Source organism: Theropithecus gelada, chromosome 10 (genome assembly GCF_003255815.1).
Source record: "Theropithecus gelada isolate Dixy chromosome 10, Tgel_1.0, whole genome shotgun sequence".
Classification (NCBI taxonomy): Eukaryota; Metazoa; Chordata; class Mammalia; order Primates; family Cercopithecidae; genus Theropithecus; species Theropithecus gelada.
In genome coordinates this window covers 52,038,129-52,060,977 of record NC_037678.1, presented here as the reverse complement: position 1 = coordinate 52,060,977, position 22,849 = coordinate 52,038,129, and the positions used below count along the sequence as shown (strand labels likewise).

General features: G+C 43.2%; 1 protein-coding gene across 2 annotated transcripts in view; it reads left to right on the top strand.

Annotated features, from left to right (window-relative positions):
- Positions 1-796: 796 nt before the first annotated feature.
- PTPN1 (protein tyrosine phosphatase, non-receptor type 1) overlaps positions 797-22,849 on the top strand; it is a 73,823-nt gene continuing 51,770 nt past the window's right edge. The window contains exon 1 of one of the 2 annotated variants that reach the window (XM_025398757.1): positions 797-1,383. In XM_025398757.1, the coding sequence (XP_025254542.1) occupies positions 1,321-1,383 (63 nt within the window). In that variant the 5' untranslated portion in view covers positions 797-1,320. The remainder of the gene's footprint in view (positions 1,384-22,849) is intronic. The other variant, XM_025398759.1, reaches the window with a different exon arrangement.

Below are 22,849 nucleotides of genomic sequence, written 5' to 3'. Positions count from 1 at the left end.
TCAAGCGATTCTCCTACCTCAGCCTCCCAAGTAGCTGGGATTACAGGCATGCACCACCACGCCCGGTTACTTTTTTTTTTTTTTGGTAGAAACCGGGTTTCACCATGTTGGTCAGGCTGGTCTGGGACTCCTGACCTCAGCTGATCCACCTGCCTCGGCCTCCCAAAGTGCTAGGATTACAGGTGTGAGCCACCGCACCCAGCCCTTTTTTTTTTTTTTTTTTTTTTAAGACAGGGTCTCGCTCTGTCACCCAAGGTGGAGTGCAGTGGCGCCAAAACAGCTCACTGCAGCTTCCACCTCCTGGGCTCAGGTGATCATCCTGCCTCAGTCCCCAGCAGCTGGGCCCCACCACACCGGCTAATTTTTTAACTTTTAGTAGTGACGAGTTCTCATTATGTTACCCAGGCTGGTCTGGAACTCCTGGCCTCAAGGCATCCGCCTGCCTCTGCCTCCCAAAGTGCTGGGATTACAGACATAAGCCACCGCTCCTGGGCTCCTATGATTTTTATTTAACATAACGCACCGTGGAATTTGTGCTCTGCTTAGTTCAGTCTGAGCAGGAGTTCCTTGATACTCTGGGAAACACTTAAAATCCTTCCATCGCTATCCATTCATTCCTGCAGCACCCAAGTGGAAATTCTGCGTTTCAGACAGGGACACTACCCTTAGAGAGTAGTGGGTTCCCCAGCAGCGTGGTGAAACATGACACTGAGTTTCATGAAAAGAGGGCAGACATCTGGCCAGAGTTGGGAGGCAGGAAATAGAGCACGGTGCCCTCCGCCCATACTCCAGCTTGGATTACCGAGGCCGGGGCCCAGGCCCTGCAGGAAAGGAGGTGCATGACTACTTTAAGGCCACTCACTCTGTGACTCAACGGGCCGGGTGGAGGCTGGAACTCAAGGCCCTCCCGGGCCTGGAGAGCCCACGCGCAGTGGGCAGGGCTCCCGGGGTCGCCTAGGCAACGGGCGCGCGCCACGCCCGAGCCCAGAGCCCCGGAGCGGAGGAGGGAGCGCGCGCAATTAGATATCTCGCGGTGCTGGGGCCACTTCTCCTAGCACCTCCCCCGGCTCCTCCCCGCGGAAGTGCTTGTCGACATTTTCGATCGCTGATTGGTTCTTCTGCTCGGGGGCGGAGCCCCTGGCAGGCGCGGTGCGTAGTTCCGGCTGCCGGTTGACATGAAGAAGCCGCGGCGGCTAGGGCGGCGGTAGCGGCGGGAGTTGGTGCTTGCAGCGGGCCTCAGGGCTAAGAGCGCGACGCGGCCTAGAGCGGCAGACTGCGCAGTGGGCCGAGAAGGAGGCGCAGCAGCCGCCCTGGCCGGTCATGGAGATGGAAAAGGAGTTCGAGCAGATCGACAAGTCCGGGAGCTGGGCGGCCATTTACCAGGTGCGGGAGCGCCCCGGAGCGTGGCGGGCCCTTCGCTTAGGCCGCTTGAACATCCCCTCAGACCCCCAGACTCCAGACTCCCTCTGGGTCTTGTCCTCTGCCTTGCTCCTCCTGCTTGAGGATTCGATGGGACAGCGACGCACTGCGTCCCCCCCCCTTTTGTCCCCGGGGTGGGCCTGTTTCTCGCCGCAGCCTCGGAGCCCCCTTCGATCCTCCACCTCCCTCCTGTTCTGCAGCCCGGGTGATCTCTCAAGCCGGGGATCGCCTGTCTGTGCTCAACGCGAATCCCTCGCACCCCGACCCCGCCCCCTGCCTGTCCACTCTTTGTCCCCTGGGTTGATTTAGCACCCCCACTGTTTCCTTTTCTGGACTGGACCACCTCAGACTCTCTTCCTTTGTCTCCCTGGGGAAAAAGGTTACTCCCCCCCTCCCTCCTTCACATTTCCTTTTCCCCTAGTCTCAGTGTGCGTCGAGTCCCAGGGATGACAGTCCCCTTCCCCCTTTCTGTTCATTCATTTATTGGATAGGAGTTGGCGAGCTTATTCTGTGCTAGGCACCGCTTAGGCATTGGAGATGGTGTTTGCTTAACAGGACAGGCAAGATGCTAGCCTTAGTGGAGCGTAGAGTCGAATAGGGCAATCAAACACAAAAGCAAATAATTTCAGATAGAGACAAGTGCTGTGAAGAGAACGAATTCCTAACGGGGTACAGGGTGACTGCATAGAAAGCCGGCTACCTTAGAGAAGGGGATCAGGGAAGGCCTGTCAAAGGAAGAGACATTTGCTTTGTGAGCTGAACCAAAAGGAGCAGAAAACCATGATAATATGGGGCTAAAGAACCTTCTAGCCAGGAGGCCTGCGGTACCCACTCCATTGGGGCCATGATATTATCCTTTCAGGCAGGGAATCAGGAAGGTTAACGTTTTAACCCTCTCTAAAATAGCATCTTTCCTCAGTGAGCAGCTTAGTCTTTGGTCATGGCAGAGATGACCTTGTCTTAGGAGTCTTCATCTCCTTGTGTGTTAAAAAGTTAGGAAAGTAGGATTTCTCATAGATCTGTAAAACAAATAGTTAAAAACACAAAGAGCTCTTCCTTTCACAAGCAGCTAAATCCTCTGAAGAAAATACATACTCCCAATTAAATGTCATTGCGGGGGTTGTGAAGATATACTAAAACCACACTTGCACTAATCTTAAGCGATATACAGAATAGAGAGATTTTGTTACTTGTGTAAAGGGAGACGGCACTTGATTCTGGTTTCAGCTTATAGGCTCAAAAGGCAAATTGTGAGATCCATCAGCTGTAGTATTAAAATCTATTTTGAGCACTGCTTAGAAAGGAAAAAAGGTTTAAGCAGTTCTTTGGTATGCTTGACTAACAAAAGCCTTTTTTTGGCAGCCTTGATTTTCATGTGGATTTACATCAAGCTTATTTGACAGGACTCTTTTTATTTGAACTGTAGTGTGTATATTAGTTTCTGCTAGACTAATATTTCTAACCACTGTAATCTATATACTAATAAGTATGATTGATCAGTATATAAAATTTGTATGCCATATCTGGTCTCTGAATTAGTTGAATGAATTCCACAAGTGACTTTGAGAATGTGTAGACAAATTTTCTGCATCAGTTTAATGCAGTAGAGTCTAAAGTGGCTTTAAATGAAAATTGTTGATCTGAAGTGTTGGAGTTGATTATGATACATCCCATCACAGTGGAAGCATTGTGGAGAAGTCTTTTCCACTGAAACTGACTGAGTTGACAACAAGAAATACGTATTGTAACTTAGTTCTTAGTTGAATTTTATTTCTTACAATTTAAAGCCAGAGTGGGCTGACCTGTCACCCAAGCATTGTTAAAACTGTATTAAGCATGCAACTAGCATGGAGTGTGTCAGTCTTCAATTCATTTCCTTCATTATTCATAAGTTTTTCTGCCATAAGTAAACTCCACAAGTTAGTCAAGGTGTTGAGATTTTCCCTGTTTCTTAATGATTGCCACATTCCCGGAGGTAGTTTCTTTTGGTCTTGGAGAATTGTCACGGAGGGCTTTTCTCACCTCCACTGTATGGGTATTTTTCTTTACTAGAATCTTGAAATCAGAAGCTTTTCTCCTTTCTAAGTGTAAAAGTAGCTCTTTGTCATACAACTGTAGGGTTTTCTGAAACAGTTCAAATGACCTTGAGTCTAAAGTGGCTGACTTTCCAAGGTGTGTATCAGTTTACCAAAACCATTATTTTTCAGGGATTCAAAGAAATGTGTTTACAATTGATAGAAAATGGAAGTTTAAAAAATTAATATTTTATAGATGTCGAAATGAGGGCAGCCTTATACAAAGTCATACTTTGAGCTTGCCTAGCCTATTGTGATTAGAGAAATAATGTAATTTTTGCTTACAACTTGGTAAACAGGTCAGTTATTCTAACTTATTTTCTAATTAGAACAAAAAGATGTAAAAACTTGAAAACTATTGGGGAAAGAATCAAGAGTGAAGAGGACTTTTGAGTGCTGAGGAATGTGGTGGCTTAGAAAACAAATTTTCAGGCAGAGATTCTTTGCTAGGTCAATTTGATAAAGTGAGCATAACCGTATTTTTAATGAATAGCATAGATGCTAATAAGCATCTAGGTCTATAAAAAGTCAGCTTTGATAGTGTATATAGATGACTTTAAAGACATTGTTTTCTAGCATTTAAGCACTTTCGGATCATCCCGTTGCTAGATTGGGCCTAGCTGTCTAAGAGGAGAGAGCGAGCCCAGATGAGGAAAATAGATTGGTTTTACTGAGCTAGAATGAGAGGAGAGAGGGTTGAGTGAATGAAAAGACTAGCTCATGTGCTGCCCTCCATCTGTAGTTTAAGAGGGGTTGGGTCCGGTGTTTTGCTTGTTTTCTCATCTGTAAATTCTTTGATTCTCTGACACCATTCACTATATTTCAGTGTGAATGATTTGATTGTTTCAGATAAAGGGGACTGCAATAGTAGCTTGTGACATGAAGGCAAGATTTATTCATGTTAGAGGCAGGCTTTGTAAAATGGGCCACTCTTCCAGTTGACATTTGTTTTTATAGCTGTTTTCATTATGAAATACAATCTAATGCCGGACTAGGTTAAAACTGTGTAACAATAATTCACTAAAATTCCTTACTGATATACAGCTTATGTTGTTATATTCCAAAAAGATGAATATTAAAATTTGCCAATAACGTTTACTTAAATACCATTTTCTTCAGAGGAAAAAAAAAAACTATTTTATGCAAAGGAGAAAGATCTATACACTATGACTCACTTCACTTAAAAAAAAAAAAGACAACGGAAATGACATGGAGAGACTGGGAAGTTCTAGTCATCTTGAGTGACCCATTAGATCTAAATGTTCTTGTTTAACCCTGGTTTGAGTGAACTAAATTTAGGTGTCTGATCAGTACTTTGGAAATGGTGTAAATACCTTTGTAATTGTCTGGACTGATATTAAATTAACTGGGAACACAAGTAGAAATAGTGAAGGGAAGAACTTTTTGCTATTGTTATTTGACATCACTGGCATTTTTATAGGAATACTTTGATGTTTTTGGAAGTAAGTAAACCATACCAGATGGTTCCAAAAAGTCAGTTGGGGGGTAATGGTAATGCCGCTTTTTCTTAGCCTGAAGTTATCTGCCGTTGCTTCTCCTCCATTTTGCATTTTATCATGAATAGCTCCTCAAAACCTATTAAAATACCTAGTATTGAATAATGTAATTGAATGAGTACTGAATTTCACAGTAGAAATGAATAAGAAATTTCCTGTGGAGGTTTTTTGACTTAGCTACTGAAATAATGGCCTTTTCTTTTGTGATTCTTTCCCTTTTCTCTTTGTTAAAGAAAACTGTCCTCTGATCTTGTAGATTACAGAATCCTTTTGGCAATTTTTGTTCCTAGCAGTGCTTTTTCTTTCTTTCTTTTTTAAAAATAGAGATGGGGTTTTGCTGTGTTGCCCAGGTTGGTCTTGAACTCCTGGCTTTAAGCGATCCTCCCACCTTGGCCTCCCGAAGTTGGGATTGCAGGCGTGGGCCACCATGCCTGGCTTACAGGTACTTTCTCTGAGGCCTGCTTGAGCCTATATATATTTTGCACAATTTGACATTCCTCCCTACAGTGTTTATGCTGATTTGTTTCTGGTAACAACTACTACTGGCAAATAGGCTGGGCATGTTGCTTTATGCTGCCCCTGTTCAGGAAAATTGGAATTCTAGCTGGGTCATTGTTCCCAGACGATGTAGTTTGGCACCAGCCATTCCATGTTCACATTTTGAGTATCCAGAAGGGTTGGGGACTTTGGAGTAGTTGATGATTCCCTCTGCCACATTTCATTGGTTGGTTACCATGGCATCCTTTCCACCACACTAGTAGTCTAGGTTCTCAGATGTTGCTTATGAGCCTGCAATGGTTTCTAGTTTCACACTGCAGAAATGAGTGAAACCGGTTACCCGTTAATATGGTCCCATCATCACTAGAGTAATTAATTGTTCTAAAACCAGACCTGAGCCTGTCACTCCTCTGTGTAACTACTTCTGATTCTTTCATAACGCTTGTAAAGTCCAAACTCCTCCTTAGCATGGCAGCCAGCTTCCAGTCCTTGCCTCCCATGTGGCTTCCATTCTAGCCAGACAAGAAAAGGCAGCGTTCTCCAGACTCATCCTCACCCTTCATTCCTCTATACCTTTGCAAAGTACTTTGTTGAGGATGCCTCTCCCATTCAGTCTAGCTTGCGTCTTCCAGCTCAAATGTGTGCTTCCTTGCACCGGAGTTTTACTCCATCACCTGTGTGTTTTCATACAAGCTGGCACATATCTCTTCTAAAGTCCTGCTGTCATTGTAGCTACGTCTGTAAAATTTTTTAAAAATTTTTTATAAAGTCAAGGTCTCACTATATTGCCCAGGCTGGTCTCAAACTCCTGGGCTCAAGCAAACCTCCTGCTTTGGCCTCCCAAAGTGCTGGGATCATAGGTATGAGACACTGTGCCCGCTGTAGCTGCTACTTTATATCCCAGGTCTATCTCCAGCGGAGCCCAAGCTTCCCGAGGCCACCTGTTCTATCTTTCTCATTCATCTCGAAGTCCTCTGCTCCTGGCACAGAGTAGGTACCTAACAGAAGTTGGGATTGAATTGGTGGTCAGTACTTTGCTAGCCTGATGGTATAAAGATGTACAAAACATGGTTCCTGGCTCCCACTCTAGGGGGGCAATGATGGAGACTAATAGATTAGCCCACATTAGTACCAATAGCAGAGGTCACTCTGGGAGAAAGTCCTAGCACATTTTGAATCATGGCCTAATGAGGTAATTTAGTATTGCCTGCTGTAGTGGCTTTGGAAGAAAGGCTGGCATTCTTATCCAGTAGAAGCTGATACCACTGATTTGTTTCACAGAAGCTTTAAATGTAACAACAAATTTGTACTTGGCCTACGGTGAACTTTACAGGCAACTTGGAGGTAATGTGTTTGTCTCTCTAAGAATTGTTGAATTCCTCTGCCTTCATCACTCCTCACTGGTTCTCACAAGCCTTCTAGCGGGCTTTTGCATGTGGTTGGTTCATAAAATATTTTTTGATTTTGGGATATAAAATATAGTTCGCCATAAAATAGCGACCGTTACCAAGTCTTTGATTTTTTTTTTTTTCAAACTATAAATGGTAATGACACTTTTTGGCCTTTGATCAGACCACCCTTAGGGCCAAGAGAGTAGTTTCATGTTTTGCTTTTTCTAGTGTCCCCTGTGTCTGGGTATAGTTGTAGTCTCAGCTGTCATACTAACAGTGCTGAGTGAGTCCCTTACTTTCTTTGGGTTTTGATTTCTCCCTTTGTCAAAGTGATCCTGGACTAACAGATCGTTAAGTTCAGGTCAAGTAATAAAAATCTTTAATGTACTCACAAATAGAATTTAATGTTCCTGAATACTCCTTGTAAACACTGCAGCGGTTACTCAGTTTGGTAAGGTGTGGGTGGGTACGATTAGGCTCAAAAATTTATAGGAGGTTTGTGAGTATAGTTAACAACTCAAAAGAATGGGGTGTTTTTTCCCAAGGGGCATGAAACGTTTTTGATAAATGGAGTTCATTTGACTTAGTAATGTGGGAAAATGAGTAGCCCTGACACGGACGCTGTCCCTTTGCAGTTTTTCTCTCAAGTAGCAATTGGGTGGCTTTTCCTGTAAAAGATAGAGGAACTGATTCTTGAGAATTTACGAAAGCTTCAACCCTAACTAGGTACGCAAAGAATAGCTGCCCTTTATGTTGTAATTTTAGGAGGAAACCTAAATCTGGTCTGTTTCATTTGAATAATATGATAGTTGACACATCTGCTATATTTGAGAAGAAAGTACCTAAGTCTCCAGGATTTTAGAAATAATGCTTTACTTTGTGTAGAAATGGTCTTCAGAGTTTACTAACTGGTGCCCTCTCCTTTTTCAAAGCAGCTTGACATAATCATGAGTATCTTGCTGACAGCTTGTAAATTTTGATTGTATGAAAACTGGAAACAAGTCCATTTCACATGGAAGATTCCCTCCTGCCCTGAAACAACCAAAGAAAACTGTAGCCATCAAATCTATTGATGTCTGCGCTTTGGTACAAGTCACACTACAAATAAAATAATACCAAGTACTTATAAATGATTTTCAGTCCTTTTAAAATTTATTTTTTTAATACTTTTTTTTTTTTTTTGAGATAGGGTCTTGCTCTGTCATCCAGGCTGGAGTGCAGTGGCACAATCTTGGCTCACTGCAACCTCCACCTCCTGGGTTCAAGTGATCCTCGCACCTCAGCCTCCCAAGTAGCTGGGACTATGGGCATGTGCCATCACGGCCAGCTAACTTTTGTATTTTTTTTGGAGTAGAGATGGGATTTTGCTGTGTTGCCCAGGCTGGTTTTGAACTCCTGGGCTTAAGCCATCTGTCTGCCCCAGGCTCCCAAAGTGTTGGAATTACAGGCTGAGCCGCTGTGCCCGGCCCAATCCTTTTTTTAAGAGACAATTGGGTGACATGGTTCGATATACTGAATGCTTATGGTTTTACCAAGGCAGTAAGGTTTTATGGATACCCTATGGTAATTAGATAGAATTAGTGCTCTGAAGTCAGCTCTGTAATATGGACTCAGAGTAAACATGGCAAAGGGACACTTAAGGTCTACATTTTCTCTGAGAAATAAACATATTCTTTACTACTCTGAATCTAGTGCTGGAAAATTCTAAATCCTTCTTGAGGATTAACCACTTGTTGAAGTAAAGTTTTGGGCCCCAAGTAGGCTTGTGTCCCTGTCTCCTTGTCTTTACTTTTCAGATGTTTCTTCCTAGAGACTGAGGTATGTTTTACTTTCACAGATGAAGAAGGAAGCCTCGGCTGTGTTTGTGGCTTTTGTGGGTGAGCAACGTCATTCGCAAAGATAAGATGAGCATAGCAAAACTAGGTCTTCAAAATAATTTTAAAAAATTTCTTAGTGATTAGAAAAGGAAAACTCTTCCCTTATCTCTGTTAAGAAATGTTTTTCGACATTTTTTCTTTCTTAATGGATCTTTTATTGGCACATCTCTTCCTTTTGCAGAATCTTACTTAAAAGTCACCACGTTAAATTATAGCAAACAGCTTAGCTAATTTTTATTCAGATGGGCACTGGTTACAGGATTGTACACTATTGCGAATTTCTTACAGGAAAGTGAACATCAAGTAATTACTTCAAATAGAGTTCTCTTACAAACATGGGTTACTTAAAAATGTCTAAGGATGAAGTCACTTCTGAATATAACTTCACTCGAGAACGAATAAGCAAACTGCATTTAGCATAACGTGGTAAATTAGCTTTAATTCTCCTTGATGGTTGAATATTTGTCACTGTCAACTACTGTTTTACTTTTCAAATAGTCAGGACTTAGTTTGCTTCTGTAAGGATAAAGGGAAAATACGCCTTCACTGAGTCATAAATATTTTTGTGGCTAACTTTTGCATAGAGAAAAGCGGCCTCTAAGAAGGTACCCTGTGAATTTTTTTTTGGGCCTGGGGAGGGAATATCATTTTTTGGTTTGTTGTTGTTGTCATTGTTTTGCTTTGTTGTTTTTTACTCTGATCTGAACTGTATCTTGACAGGACTTTTGAGTTAAGAGCATTACTATTGTTCTCCACTACCTCGACACTGCCTCCCTGTTGCCAGAGTGTTAAGGATCATCCTCCGAGGTGGGGTGAGGCAGAATGGGGCCAAGATCAGGAAGTTACATTAAGCTACATCAGGTTTATACAAGCACAGAACCAAATTTTTGGAGCAGTCTCCAGCGTGCAAGCTGGTTTAGCCACACCTAAGAGTTGCTCTTGAACATTCCTTGAGAATCCACATCCCTAGAATGCTGGGTTTTAATGGGCCCTTTTATGTACCTATCATGGTATCATTTCTGAGCATTTCTAAATATTCCTTCATGCCTTACTGACAGTTTTTCTTGGATAAATCTTAGGAATATTGGTGCCATTATCAGTATTTTGTTTGTCCTGTTCACACCACAAATAACTACCCAGGTCTGCTACTTGCCCCTATTTCTCTACCTGCTGATGAAAATGCTTTTGAAAGTTTGAGTAACAATGTTGGAGTGTGCACAGTGGTATTGGTAGGTTCTGTTCTCATCCTCAACCACTTGTTTTCATCCTTTGTGAGCTTGAAGTGTCTCCAAAAAATTTATCACAAAACTTACCAGACATAGTTAATACACTCAGAGAGAGAATCACTGAAAAAGTAGATGTAGTTTAACAAACTCAGTGACTTTTTTCCCCCAAGATTATATGTTTGTCAACTAAGCCTCATTTTGCAACTTGTTCCACTACTCGAATGGTGACAAACTTTTGGTTTCCCAATAGACTTGGAAGATGTTGCTTTTGAAAGTAGGAAATAGATGGCTTTAGAAGATGGAAGAATACTTTGGTTTGAAGTGGGAGTGTGGTATGTCCTTAGCTGTCTGTGAAATGCAGCTGGAGATGGGTGTGGGCCTTCATCTTCATTTCCCATCTTCAGTTTGAGGAGGTAGTTACCTTTCTAACCACTTAAGAACTGCATGGTACATGCTCTTTTATTTACAGTGCAAAACTGAGCTCCCGTGGTTTCCCTGGTGCTTGCTCTCCTTCACATTAATACAATGTCATTGTCTGGCAATGTTTACGTGCCAGGGTCCATGTTAGAAGGAGGAAAGGGTAGAGCTAAAGTTAAAGGGCGCAGCTGGCCTCCCACCTTTGGTTTTGTAAGTGCCTTTAAAGTTTGATTTTTGTAGGTTGATCATAAGGAAGTGATAAGTATGTTAAGTTATTTGCGGTTTTAGCTAATTTTAGTCTCTTTTTACAGCTTGCTTTGTATCCTTTGCCATTAAAACATGCTTTCTAGAAAGACAACTTTTGAATGTAGGACACAGTCTATATTCTATACTTGGCTACATTTCAAAAAATATTTTCTCAGTACTTTGGAAGTTGGACAGTTTGAAGCATAGTGACAGTATTTAAAAATCTTTGATTCCGGCCAGGCGCGGTGGCTCACGCCTGTAATCCCAGCACTTTGGGAGCCGAGGTGGGTGGATCACTTGAGGTCGGGAGTTCAAGACTGGCCTGACCAACATGATGAAACCCTATCTCTACTAAAAATACAGAATTAGCTGGGCATGGTGGTGCATGCCTGTAATCCCAGCTACTTGGGAGGCTGAGGCAGGAGAATCACTTGAACCTGGGAGACAGAGGTTGCCGGGAGCTGAGATCGCACCATTGCACTCCAGCCTGTGCAACAAGAGTGAAACTCCATCTCAAAAAAAAAAAAAAAAAAACCTTGATTCCTTTGCTTTGTGACACTTCTACTTTTCCAGCAAGTAAATTCTTTCATACAGGTATGGAATTCTTGTTCCAAGCCAGTGGTTAAAAAGGCACAGTTGATATTAGAGGATTTTTAAAAGATTTTGAGCATGCCTGCAATGTATAGAAGCAAGACTCTGCTGGGCTGTGTGTAGGAAACCTTCCCCAGCCTGTGCCCTTGGTTGATAGAACATTTTGCTCCTAAGGGTAGGTGCCTGTATCTGTCTCCAGTGTTGGTTAGTTTCACACAGAACAGTTGTGTTTCAGAGCTTTAGTCTCAAGCTGCCCTGCTCGCCTGAAGCAGCCACCCTGAACATGTGCACTACTCACAGGAGGGGACATGTGAGGTCATGGAAGAAGACGACTCAGGACACCGGGTTTGGATTGTGACTCTGCCTTTGACTGTTGTGGGATTTTGAGGAGTTACATACAAGATCTGTAAAATGTAGTCATTAGACTAGACAGCTATATAGCATTACCTGGGTCTCACATTCTACAAAGACACGGTCACAGGAGGAGACCAGAGCGTGGGGTGATCTTTCTGGAAAAAATGGCCTACTCATGTGGGATTTGGTAGCATTATGTGGCTGTTCCTGATCCCCCGATCTAAAAGTGGGACAGAACTTTAAAATTTCATACTAACTCAAATTAAAACTTAAAAAAAACCATTATTTCCTTAAAAATAATAAAATGCCCTGTTGGGGCATAAACCACATTATATTTTAAAATTCCTGAATGCCACATGGATGAATGTAGTTCCTTTTGAAATTCTTCTTTTGTCTAAAGAGGAATGTTGGATTTTGTAATTGGACTAAAAAATCTTCCATTTGTGAGAGAAACACACACAGTCTGTGGCATGTTCTACCCTTGTTCAGGATAAAACCCACTAATAGCTAACATTTATTGAATTCTGCGTTGTGCCTCAGGCACTGTGCAAAGTCCTTTACATGAAGCGCTATTTATTATATACTATCAATTGGTGTATAATAGCAGGAAATGTTTTAGGAGGACAGTGAGGTCTCAGGCCCTCAGTCTTCTCCTGTGTCCTGGATTCAACTTCACAATAGCACTGTGGCAGTGTGGCCATTGCTTCAGCTTCTAAATACATGGCTGTGAAGAAAGACAGGGGATTGTGCTAAGCCTCCCCGATTTATTAGGACATAGGAAGAGAGAGTTTGTAGTTTTTGACCTTTGCCTAGTTTTCTAACCTCTTACCTAGATGTCACAAATTGGCCACCGACAGTCATATTTTGCTTGCTTCACACAATGTTTTTTAAAAAAGAGAAGAGTTTAATTTGTGCCATTGTTTATAAATGAATCAGGAGAAATGACATGCAACTCTGGATTCTGGCCTCTCTCGAAAAATCTGAAAATCACACCATCTGATCCTACACTGGCAGTGGTCTGCTGGACTGAGGGACACAACTCCTTTTGGATGGACATTTGTGTGTTCCAGAGTTTACCACAGTCCCACAGTGGGTCACGCTGTCCTTGTCGGTGTGCACTACCTAGCACTTGAGTTTGCAACCCCTACCCCAAGCTGGGTTTTCTCGTCAAGCTTGATGTTAATGTTATGTGATGCTTGGCCTTGTGTAGGTATTTGGTGTATTATCGTTCAATAAAATTGAAGCAAAGGGCTAAAGGGTTAGTGGCCTGAGGGAGTGCCCTTGACCGTAAAGTCCGGGATAAAATCGTTGGCCAGGTGCTCCTTCCCTTCCCGCTCTTCCTCTTTTCTCTTTATCCTCTGCCCCCTTCTGCTATTTTGAGGAAGTTAGAAGCCACCACCATTTTTTCCCACCTCAGGCAACTGAGTGTGTCTGTATTTCTGTCGCATGTTCAGTTGTTTCCAGGAACTATTTTTGATGACCAACTTGAAGTTAAATTGGGTGGGCCTAATGGGAGCTGATAAAAGAATGACTTGCCCAAATATGCTTGCACCGAGATGGCTACGAAGTAAGGTTTTTAATGACTTGTTTTGTGACTTGGTCAGGAGTGATACGATTTGTCATGTGTCCAGCTTCCTGACTAGATGGTTGCTCTACCTTGTCCTCATAGCCGTAAGAAAAGAAAATCCATACACAGGTTGCAGGGAGGAATGTATCTTGTTGAAGGTCTCTCCCTTTTAGCAACAGAAGTACATATTATGTTGTAGGACATGCTTTTTCTTTGATCCTTCTTGAACACCTGTTACTCTATAGAGGTATGTCGTGTATGGCAAATTAGAACAAGCAATAGATAAGGATGATTCTTTACCATTATAACCCAGTCCAGGTCTTTGTCCTAAGTTTTGTATCTTTCTCCAAAGGGAAAGGTATTTGTTTTTGTTTATTTATTTATTTATGAGACAGAGTTTTGCTCTTGTTGCCCAGGCTGGAGTGCAATGGCGCGATCTCGGCTCATGGCAACATCCGTCTCCTGAGTTCAAGTAATTCTTCTGCCTCAGCCTCCCGAGTAGCTGGGATTACAGGTGCCTGCCACCATCCCGGCTAATTTTTTTTTTTTTTTTTTGGTATTTTTAGTAGAGATGGGGTTTCATCATGTTGGCCAGGCTGGTCTTGAACTCCTGACCACCCGCCTCGGCCTCCCAAAGTGTTGGGATTACAGGCATCAGCCACCGCGCCCGGCCAGGTATTTTTAATCTCTATGCCTTACTGTCTCAGATCAGGAGGATTTGGTGATTTATTGAATGTGGGGGAAGGGGAAGAAAAGGAAATGGAAGGAATGTTCCAGATTAGGGAAATAGATAGCTAGATGAAAGATGCAGCCCCTCACCAAGGTGGGGACACAGGAAAAGGAACAGGTGTGCAAAGAAGATGGTGATCTGGTTGTGAACATGTTGATAGAGGATGTCCAGGGGAAGCATCTGGTAGGTGGTGGGGTGTTTAAATATAGAACATTCGGAGAATGCTCCGAAGCTTCAGAGAACCCTTCCCAAAAGGACAAAACCAGCTCAGTGTTTTAGCACTCTGGGATAATATGGCATGACAGCATGGCTGCTTTATACTTTTTTGTGTATGTGAAATTAAAACCATTCCGGACCAATTTCTCTGTGAAGTTTTTTGTCCATCTTTCATTTGCTTTTCTACTCTAGATTGTAAGCTCCTTGCAGCCAGTGTCCATTGATTCAGTCATTCAACAAATAATACATGAACAACTACTAGGTACCAGGCTGTGTGCTGGGCAGTCGGGATATGTGGTGAGGAAGAAAAACTTGGTACTTGCCCTTAGGAAGTTCAGTAGTCCAGCAGACAAAGTGTCTGCATAAAGATAATCCCAGTTTACGGTGATAAGAACTCTTACAGGCTTAGGCTCCAGGTGCTGTGGGGATACTCAGGAAAGGGTATCTAATTGGGATTGGGAACAGGCAAAACAAATAAAGGAAAGTGTATAAAGATAGTATCTAGTTGAAGTTCTGAAGGACAAGGAGGAGTGAGCCTGTATGTTCTCTGAGTCCCTCCCTAATCTGGGATTGACTTCTTGTCCGTCTCTGTTCATATTAAGTGTCACCTAGGCTTGAAAGGATGAGATCATATTTCACTTCCTTCCTCTTTGGTCTTAACCTTTCTCTGCTACCCCCTCACACAATGCATATGCATTATTCTCTTATTGTATATATTTTTCCTCTCTTCCTTTTTATGTTTCCTCTGCCATTACTTTTAACCTTGACTGCCATATGGCCTCTAAATGCTTCCAGAAGGGTAGCCTAGTGGAGGTTATTCCATCATGACCTTGAGCTCATGAGACCAGATAGTGAAGGCATCTGTGTAGGTGTCTTCTCCAGGAGGATAATATTTGTTTCATTGTAAATTTTGTAGCCCTAGAACACCAACAACAGTGCACTGTAATTAGTAGGCAGGCAGTACAGTATTCATTGAAGTGAAGTGATAACTTTTATCCAAGTATGTGTGCAGATAATCTTTGATTTGTACAAAAAAACCAGAATTATATTTTAATATATAAAGATTTTTTAGAAGAATCTTCAAATTTTAGCCTTCCCACTAGGAATATATTGAAAATATGTGCCTAGCTCACTGACTTGCAGCCGACACTATGAGAATAAAGGTCTCATTTAGTTGTTGTGAATTTCAAGGGATATTTTCAATAATGTTGGCTGGTTTATCCCATTATGTGGTCATCTTTTTTTTTTTTGAGACGGAGTTTCACTCTGTCACCCAGGCTGGAGTGCAGTGGCACGATCTCAACTCACTGCAACCTCCGCCTCCCGGGTTCAAGTGATTCTGCTGCCTCAGCCTCCTGAGTAGCTGGGATTACAGGCGCCTGCCACTACACCCAGCTAATTTTTGCTATTTTTAGTAGAGACAGGGTTTCACCATGTTGGTCAGGCTGGTCTCGAACTCCTGACCTCATGATCCGCCCACCTCGGCCTCCCAAATTTCTGGGATTACAGGCATGAGCCACTGCACCTGGCCTATGTAGTCTTATTAGCAATTCTCAGTACATAGATAGCTTTGAGTGATTCTTTCAAGTCAAGCACCTTATTTAAAAAATTCAAGTGTACTGATAATTATCTTTTAAATGGCTAAGTGATAAGACTGAATTTTTAGGCATTGTAACACTTCAGATATGATCACAGATATTTTTGTGGTTACTTAAGTTTATTTATTTATTTATTTTTGAGATGGAGTTTTGCTCTTGTTGCCCAGGCTGGAGTGCAATTGTGCGATCTCGGCTCACTGCAACCTCCGCCTCCCAGGTTCAAGCAATTCTCCTGTCTCAGCCTCCTGACTAGCTGGGATTACAGGCACCTGCCACTACGCCCTGCTAATTTTTGGTATTTGTAATAGAGACAGGGTTTCACCATGTTGGCCAGGGTGGTCTCGCACTCCTGACCTCAGGCGATCCGCCCACCTCGGCCTCCCAAAGTGCTAGGATTACAGATGTGAGCCCCTGCGCCCGGCCTGGTTACTTAAATTTACATACAAAAATTATATTGAGTAATTCTGAATGATTTCCTGATTGCTCCCCGTTTTCTATTCACACATGTATTAAATTCTTCCCTTGCCATATAGAAGCAGTCCCTATGCCATCTATGCCACATAGATAGCAGAACTAGCTGTCTGCAAACCATTGAAGTTGTGAAAACGTCTCCCCTTTTTTCCTATTCCTAATTCTAGCTGTGAGGATTATATATAGAAGTAGTCCTGGATTTGATTTTTTTTTTTTTTTAATAGTTGTTGACTACAAATCATTTAAACATCTGAATGGGGAAAGGTTTTCCTTAAAAATGGATGACAAAGGAGAATAAAAAGGTACTTTGACTATTTTTTTGAATGGTGAGGAGATTTTTTTTCTCTTTCTATTTTCTTTTGGAGTCATTTGTGTGTCAGTGAGTGGATACCATGGAACATATGTGACAGAAGTAGATGTATGGGGTAAAAAACCCATAGTTCATCAACTCCTTGATAGAATCACTGAAGTGTGCATTATATGGCCACACTATCACAGGGGGAGGCAGCGGTTTTGAAGAAAGGGATGAGTAATAATGAGTGATAAAAAGGCATCCTGGTTAGAAGTCTGAACTCTGGAGAAGACCCCAGTTTGTTGATTATGCTTTTGTTTTCTGATTTGCTGAGAAGAGTGAAAATGCCTGGGGGGTGTGGGGGAGCACATAGAGGGGGTGTGTGTGTGTATGTATTTGTATGCATATATATCTTAGGAGTTAAGTTTTCTAGTCAATAAATTGCCATAGTGGGGAATTGCTTACTTGCTTGCCTTCTGTTTTTGTATTTAATTTTATTTTTAATGATTTTTTTTTTGGTTGGGTACAGGGTCTTACCATGTTGTCCAGGCTGGTCTTGAACTCCTAAGCTTGAGTGAGCCTCCCACCTCGGACTCCCAAAATGCTGGGATTACAGGTGTGAGCCACCATGCCCAGCTTAGTTGTATTTTAAATGGGCCCCTTTGCAGCACTCCCTAGTCCCCTTAGTTTACTGGCTCACAACCTATCTTTCCATTTCAAGGCTCTGTCACCCCTGGCCCATGTCAGTGCATTTGGGCAGCCCACCCAGCATCATCACCTCCTGTCCCAGGGAACTTCCCGTTCCTCTCTTCCAGCTATTTCCCTCCCTGGCTGTCGAGGTCGTCTCTACCTTTCACCTGTTGTTAAGCTCAGACCTTCTGCTCTCTAGTTACAGCCTCTGTGCTTCCATGTTCCCTCGCTCAGTCACTTTCTTTAGTTTGGGTTTTCTCCTTCATTCAGATTTCCAGCTGTTTCTCCCTTCCCGCCACCGCAGCCTCCTCACTTCCCTCCTTCTGCAGTGGAGACTGTGGTCAGTCACTTTAGATGCTGCCTCTCCACTGTACTTGTGGCCATCTTCTTACCTACCACCTCTAGCCCTGGAGCAGGCTCCGCACCTGCCTTTGTCTTCCTGGGCTCAGGCTCCTAAGTGCTGCTGGGAAAAAAATCTCCCAGTATTGAGCCCCTAGAAATCCAGTCTTTAATCTCCAATCTGTCTCCCTCGGCATCTGGCCATCAGCTCTAAAGCTTACCTGTCATCCTTCCCACCTCATTTCTCTCACAGGGGAAAAGGAGCCTTTGCTCCTTGTCTGAGGCAACCTTCAGTCTGCGCTCCTGACCCCTTCCCATCTTGCCTGTTCAAGGCATCTTGCAATAAGGGGTTGGTGACTCTCTGAGGAATGGATTCCAGGCCCTCCCAGTTATCATCTTTTGTATGCCAGTTCAACATTCTCAGCTTCCTCCAGCCGAGACTGCCCCTGCAGCCGCTATTTTTTACTCTCCTCCAGTTGAAATTTTTGAAGTAAATAGGTCACTGTGCCCATCGTTCATCTTCCAGTCACTCTGTGTTTATCTTCCAGGGAAGTGAGGCTCTATGCTACCAAGCCACTGAAATAATTCTTTTTCTTTCTTTCTTTTTTTTTTTTTCCCAGACAGAGTCTTGCTCTGTCGCCCAGGCTGGAGTACAGTGCCACAGTCTTGGCTCACTGCAACCTCCGCCTCCCAGCTTCAAGCAATTCTCCTGCCTCAGCCCCCCGAGTAGCTGGGACTACAGGTGCCTGCCATCATGCCCGACTAATTTTTTGTATTTTTGGTAGAGATGGGGCTTCACCACGTTGGCCAGGCTTGTTGACCTTGTTGGCATGTTGACCACGTTGGCCAGGCTAGCCTCAAGTGATCTGCCCACATCAGACTCCCAAAGTACTAGGATTACAGGTGTGAGCCACCGCACCTGGCCTGAACAAGGAAGATCTGCTTCCTTGTTGCTAATACAGTGGATAGTTTGCATCCTAATTTTAATGCAGTTCAGTGTGGCAGACCTGTGTTTGCTTATTGAATATTCTCTTCCCTGTTTTAATAACTCTATTTTTTCCTTTTCTTTTATATCTCCTGCTTCTCTAGCTAATCCTAGACCTCACTTGTCGGTGTCTTCTCTGTTCCTCAACTTGAGGAGTTCCTACAGGATTTACCCCATCTGCTGCTTTCATTTAGCCCTTTTGTTCTTTTTGAGCCATCTCATTCACTCACCCAGGAAGTGGCACTGGCCCTTGAATTCAGAGTGTGCACATATCCACCGTGCACTCTGGGACAGCCGTCAGAGGCACTTTGTTCCTGAAGTTGTGGTGGTCTTTGCCTCTCATGGAGCCTTGCATATGCTGTTTCCTCTGCCTGGAATATCCTGCCTTCTACTTAACTGATTCTTGTTCTTCTTTCCAGTCACATTTTGCACATTTCTTTTGGGATGCTTTCTCTGATTTCCCCTTTCCACAGGTCCAAGTTAGGAGCCTTGTCTAGGTCCTCCCATGGCCCTCTGAAGGCCTCCTTTCATAGCACCATGTCTGAGTATACTGTAATAACACACATTGCTCTGTAATAGTCTGTTTACTTACCTATTGCCAAATAATCTATCAAATCTCATAAACGGCGGGACTGCTTTTGTTCTAGTGTATCTGTTAGTACCCAATATAGTGTTTGGCATATAGAAAATACCTGATAAGGCCAGTCGCAGTGGCTCACTCCTGTAATCCCAGCATTTTGGGAGGCTGAGGCGGGCAGATCACTTGAGGTCAGGAGTTCAAGACTAACCTGGCCAACATGATGAAACCCTGTCTCTACTAAAAATACAAAAATTAGCCAGGCATGGTGGCGGACGCCTGTAGTCCCAGCTTCTTAGGAGACTGAGGCAGGAGAATCACTTGAACTGGGAAGGCTGAGGTTGCAGTGAGCTGAGATCACTTCACTGTACTCCAGCCTGAGTGACAGAGCGAGACTCCATCTAAAAAAAAAAAAAAAAGTAAATACCCAATAAGTAGTTCCTGAATGAATAGGTAAGAATGGTATTTAGAAGGTTCATGAATTGGAAACTGTGGTTGATAGGGAGGCTTTGAGTTTATGGTATTGTATTGAACCATGTGTTACTTACCCAAGATCAATTTACATTTTACACTTTGTTTTTTCTGTCCCTTTTTATATTCATTTTCTGTATGTGGTGTTTTTCCCCTGTGAGATTGTATACTATTTCTGATTGAGAACTATGTGTAAATGCTTGGTAGCTCCCTCACGGTGCCTTGCATGGAATTGGACTGAATTTCAGTGGATCTAATCCCAGTTATGTTAATGCTCGATGGGGCTAAGTCTCATCTTGAAGCAGTTCATGTCTTCATCAGCTGGCCCTGCCTCCATGCCCTGCACAGACCATGACACTCTGGAGAGCTGGTTTCCCTGTGGCTTATTAGTCTTGTGTTCCAGTGTGCTGGCCAAGTATGAGAGACGTCGGTAGTATGAGAGAGTCTCTCTCATTCAAACTTCGTAGGTTTGGTAGCTGGGACTGACCAGTGCTGATTGGAAATAGAGGCATTTATTAAAAGCCGGAGATTTTTCAACTTGCAGGAAGCAAAGCTCTTTTTAGCATATGATTTTGTGGTGGGTTTGGTAGTCCAATATAAAAGTAAAAACTGGATGACAATGGGAGGAGCATGCTTGGGTCTCCAAAGATCATTTTTCCTAAGTAATTTGTCTTTAGACTTTTATTGGTTTGGAATTTCCTGAGATTTTGATCTTGTCAGAAAGTTTATGGCAAAAGTTCTGAGCAGGTGACACTTTTGCATCTGAAACCAAATCATTGTTTTTAACTTTTTTCTTAATATATTATCCTTAGTTCGGCCCTGAAGATTATTCTTTTATTTGTGGATCTCAACTTTCCCCCCATCTCCTGGATCTTTATGAAATGAATGGTATTATTTGAATAGAGAAGGAAGGTATAAAAATAAACTTAGTCAAAAACTTGTTCTTGACTAGGCAAGTTGGGCTTTATAGCTTGGAGCTGATGACATGTCTATTCTTGTGGAAAAGGGATTTTTAGGGTTGGTTTGGCTTCTTGTTATATTTGATTTATTATTAGTATTATCATTATTTTTGAGACAGAGTCTCACTCTGTCGCCCAGGCTGGTGTGCAGTGGCTCAATCTCGGCTCATTGCAACCTCCGCCTCGCAGGTTCAAGCGATTCTCGTGCCTCAGCTTCTGGAGTAGCCGGGATTACAGGCATGCACCACTACACTGGGCTGATATTTGTATTTTTAGTAGAGACAGGGTTTTACCATGTTGTCTAGGCTGGTCTTGAACCCCCAACCTCAGGTGATCCGCCCGCCTTGGCCTCCCAAAGTGCTGGGATTCACCCAGGCTGGAGTGCAGTGGCACAGTCACAACTCACTGCAGCCTTAACCTCTTGGGCTTGAATGATCCTCCTGCCTCAGCCTCCCAAGCAGCTGAGACTACAGGCATGTACCCCTGTGCCCAGCTAATTGTTTTGTTTTTTGTTTTTTTTTGTAGGGACGGGGTCTCACTATTTTGCCCAGGCTAGTCTACAACTCTTGGGCTCAAGCAGTCCTCCTGCCTCGACCTCCCAAAATGCTGGGATTACAGGCACAAGCCACTGCACCTGGCCAAGGATTGTTTTTTAAGTGAATTGAGACCCAGCCTGATTAGTGGTCCCAGAGCAGACCTGGGACCTGAAGGGAACCCTTTTCTCCTGGTCCAGCACCTTTCCTCTGATGCACTACTTTCCTGGAGCCTTTGATTGCCTGTCATCAGAGTAACTGAGTTTGAACAGAATAGACCGTTCCTCTCCAGACCACTGCACTCACTGGCTTTCATTCTGCTTTTCTCACTTAGACTGTGGTTCTGAATCCTCAGTGCTATTTACTGAGTGTTTTTAAACATAAAAATGCCTTTTAATGAGATTGAAGGCCAGAGGTGGGACAGTGGAGAACAAAGTAGAAATAAAACCTTCAAGGCGGGGTTGTTGGTGGGAGTCTTTTTTTTTTTTTTTTTTTTTGAGACTGAGTCTCGCACTGTCACCCAGGCTGGAGTGCAGTGGTGTGATCTCAGCTCACTGTAACCTCTGCCTCCTGGGTTCAAGCGATTCTCCTGCCTCAGCCTCCCTAGTAGCTAGGATTACAGGCGCCTGCCACTATGCCCAGCTAATTTTTGTATTTTTGGTAGATACGGGGTTTCACCATGTTGGCCAGGCTGGTCTCGAACTCCTGACCTCAGGGGATCTGCCTGCCTCAGCCTCCCAAAGTGCTGGGATTACAGGCATGAGCCACTGTGCCTGGCAGGGAGTCTTATAGAAGCTGTCGTGGACAGTGTGGGAAGTAGAGATCCTTTGTATTCCAGTATGCTGGGCTCTGCCATGCTTGCTCTGTCCTCCTAATCGTACTCTGTGTGTTACCGAGTCCCCACCCACAGCCATACTTTTTGTCCTGCTTCTCTCCTTACCATCCTTTCCCTACATGGCCACCACAGCTACCACTAGCAATTACTGACATGTGGGATCTTAGGGCTACTTCCCTATAAGGCTGCAGGGCATGTGGTGTTGGCTATGCACAAGGTAACCATGGTAGCCCTGTGGTTCTCCACATGTGCGCCTGTGACCTGGGATTGGCTGCAGACTAGTAATAAACTGCATCTTCTGGTATCGAATTTGTCTGTAGTTGTACTTTCTACCTCTGTATTTAAGGGGAGATCTGTGACCTACCAATGCCGGTTGAAGAGGATGGAGGATGGAGATGTTAATAAACAGCTGAAAAACTAACTACAATAGCCTGCAAAGTAGAACAGCATCTTTTTGTGGCAAAACTTTGTGTCCATGAGTTTGTTTTTTAAATATCCTCATATAATCTGTTTTAAATCGAGAGGCTTTGGGTAAAAGCCATGGCCAGTCTTACATGTCATGGAGTACCTAGCTTGTGAGGTTCACAGTTTATTATTTACAGAATGACTCCTTAAATCTTCTTTGGGTCAGTTCAGAGAATGATGCTCAGATGGACTTTTTTAGCTGACATGGAGTCAAAATGGTAATCAAGCATGAAAGTACAGACAGTCCTTAATGCACAAATGTGTCATGCTTGAAAAGTTGGAAAGTTGGAAAGTTGGTTGTCTGGAGCTCTGATTGTATTGTCCTGTAGAATCCGTGTTGGGAATGGTGGTTAAATCCCAAATGAGTCTGTAGAACCTGTGTAATCTGCAACATACCTGCAGTATTCCAATTAATATGTAATTCCCCTATGGAACTATGTATGATAGTGATTTGTATGTAATGTATTTAATATTACACATAATAATGATTGTATGAATAAAAAACATTCT